The 2,474-nt window shown below is 40.7% G+C and overlaps 1 protein-coding gene across 1 annotated transcript; it reads left to right on the top strand.

Moving 5' to 3' along the window:
* The first annotated feature begins 448 nt into the window (after positions 1-448).
* On the top strand, positions 449-1,751 carry LOC108471433 (LRR receptor-like serine/threonine-protein kinase ER2). The gene is given in 2 exon segments (XM_053021238.1): positions 449-1,261; positions 1,263-1,751. Coding segments are annotated over 2 exon segments (1,239 nt in total). The 5' UTR covers positions 449-511.
* Positions 1,752-2,474: the final 723 nt, after the last annotated feature.

The following is a 2,474-nucleotide window of genomic DNA, read 5'->3' as shown; positions in this document are numbered from 1 at the left end:
TCCATATTTATTATTAATATTCATTACAGTTAATTAAAACAATATTTTGTTACATTTAAATTTTAAGGCATAACAAAAGACTTTGGTCCGTACGTCCCCTTCCCAATTCCGACCACTAATTTTGGAACAAAAAACACATACAAGTTGACCCCATTCTGACTTCTTCCGACCTCCGTTGCCACCCTCTCCTTCACCCCTGTCATTTTCTTTCTCTACGCTACTATCACTTATTTTAATTATTATTACATGGTCCTGGTTTAATGTCTTTTCGATTTGTTGTCGCCATTTCCATTTGTTGAGCTAAACTATTATATATTGGGCATTGGCCTCTCTTGGATCTCATTCATTCAGCTTTAAAATATAAATTCTTCTAAATGCATAATTAATAAATTCACGTACGTCCACCGTTTGTCCCTCCTTCCCTCTATTCTCTCTTAAAGACTTATGAGCTTGTTTTTCAGGGTATTTTCTTTTTTATGTTTGATTCAGCAATGGCTTACCAGTACCAGCCATGTTTTTTCCTCCTTCTTTTCTGCTGTTTTCTGTCAATGCGTCTGTTCTAGCATTTCAGAAACGATCCAAAATCAGTGCCGTTGATCTGGCGGCGCTGTCAGCCATCAAAGACTGTCTGATAGACATTCCAGGCTCAAGATTCTTCTCCACTTGGGACTTCACCGCACCAGATCCTTGCTCCTCATTCACCGGCGTCACCTGCGGTTTCAACGACCGAGTCACCATTCTGTCGCTCGGCACTGGCCTTTCCGACTCGCCTGGCCTCGCTGGCTCCCTCTCCCCTGCTCTTTCCAACCTTACCCAGCTAACCCAACTCATCCTCTTCCCTGGTCTCGTCACCAGTCCCATCCCTCCCCAACTGGGTCAACTCACTAGTTTTCGAGTCATTTCCTTGACCAACAACCGTTTAACAGGACCCATACCACCCTCCTTTTCTACTCTCCCCTTCTTACACACTCTGGATCTGAGTTCAAACCGGCTCACCGGGTCCATCCCGCAAGGCCTCATGAAGCTTCCATCTTTAAAAGTTATGGTGTTGAGCTGGAACGAGTTAACAGGGGAGTTACCCAGAACAGTGTCGGCGCAGTTATTACACTTGGATTTGAAGAAGAACAAGATCAGCGGACCGTTGCCAAGGTTACCGTCAACTGTCCGTTACTTGTCAGTGTCGGAGAACTGGATGTGGGGCCCACTCAAGGCCCTGGAATCGCTATCCAAGTTAGTGTACCTGGACGTTAGCATGAACCAATTTTAGTGGGCCCATCCCTTCTTCACTCTTCTTAAACCCCTCCCTCACTTCACTGTTTTTGCAACGGAACAATTTATCGGGTGGCCTCCCATCATCAATCAAGATGGACCCCACCTTCCAATCCTACGGCGGCCAGGGATCCATCGTGGACTTAAGCCATAACTTCATCACGGGGGATATAACCCCCTTCTTGGCTGGGGTGGAGACTCTCTTCTTGAACAATAACCATTTCACTGGGTCTGTACCTGAGGAGTACGTGAAAAGCGTGTACGACGACACCACCAAAACTTTGTATTTGCAGCATAACTATCTATCCAGATTCCCATTACCTCAAGGTTCCACTCTGCCTAATACCGTCTCCTTGTGCTTGTCCTACAATTGCATGGTGCCGCCCGTTGAGATATTAGCCTGCCCGGCCAGTGCCGGAAGCCAGCCCTCCAGGCCGCAATTGCAATGTTCCGTATTCACCCATCGTGGCTCCACCAACTGACATCAGGATAAGGTGGATATGGTTATACGTTTCACATTACTAGAAGCAATATTAGAGTGTGTAACTTATATTACTACTATATAGTTTTTTTTTTTTTAAAATTTATATAATTTGTTTTAAGGATAAGTTATATAAACAGTGAAAAACAAAGGTTTTATTAGTAGCCCTGCTTCTCTTATACTTAATCCCTCCCCACCCCTCAATGTAATCGTATTTTATTTGGGTTACTTTTTTATTATTATTATAAATTTTGACTTGACTTGTTAATAATTCATAGTTTTTAAAATATTTACTTTGTAATTTGATATTTGATTTCATACGAAAATTTAATAAATTCGGTTGCTATGATTAATCAAGAAGGATTATGTAGGTGGTCACTTATTTGGGATGTCTGAGGGAGTTTTAGAAACCAATGAGTGAATGTGGGTTAAAGTGAGTGGGTGCTGCGCACTGTCCATATCATTCACCACTCTTTTAACATCTCTTGCAACTTGCAAGCTAATTTGTAACCAAATTCAATTATAGTTATAACATAAAAATAAAATCTTTAATCCCCATATAATAGTTTGATCCTATGTGTGGCTTAAGTTCGAGTCGTATTTATTGTTCGGACTTTATCCTATTATTGTAATTCACCAAAAAATTAATTTTTTTTTAAAAATTTTATATTATATATTACATTAAATGTGGAAAAGTTAGTTTTAATTATTTAAAAGAATAAAA

This window comes from Gossypium arboreum, chromosome 11, assembly GCF_025698485.1.
Source record: "Gossypium arboreum isolate Shixiya-1 chromosome 11, ASM2569848v2, whole genome shotgun sequence".
NCBI lineage: Eukaryota > Viridiplantae > Streptophyta > Magnoliopsida > Malvales > Malvaceae > Gossypium > Gossypium arboreum.
The sequence above is the reverse complement of the archived record's forward strand: the minus strand, read 5'-3'. Positions and strand labels throughout refer to the sequence as shown.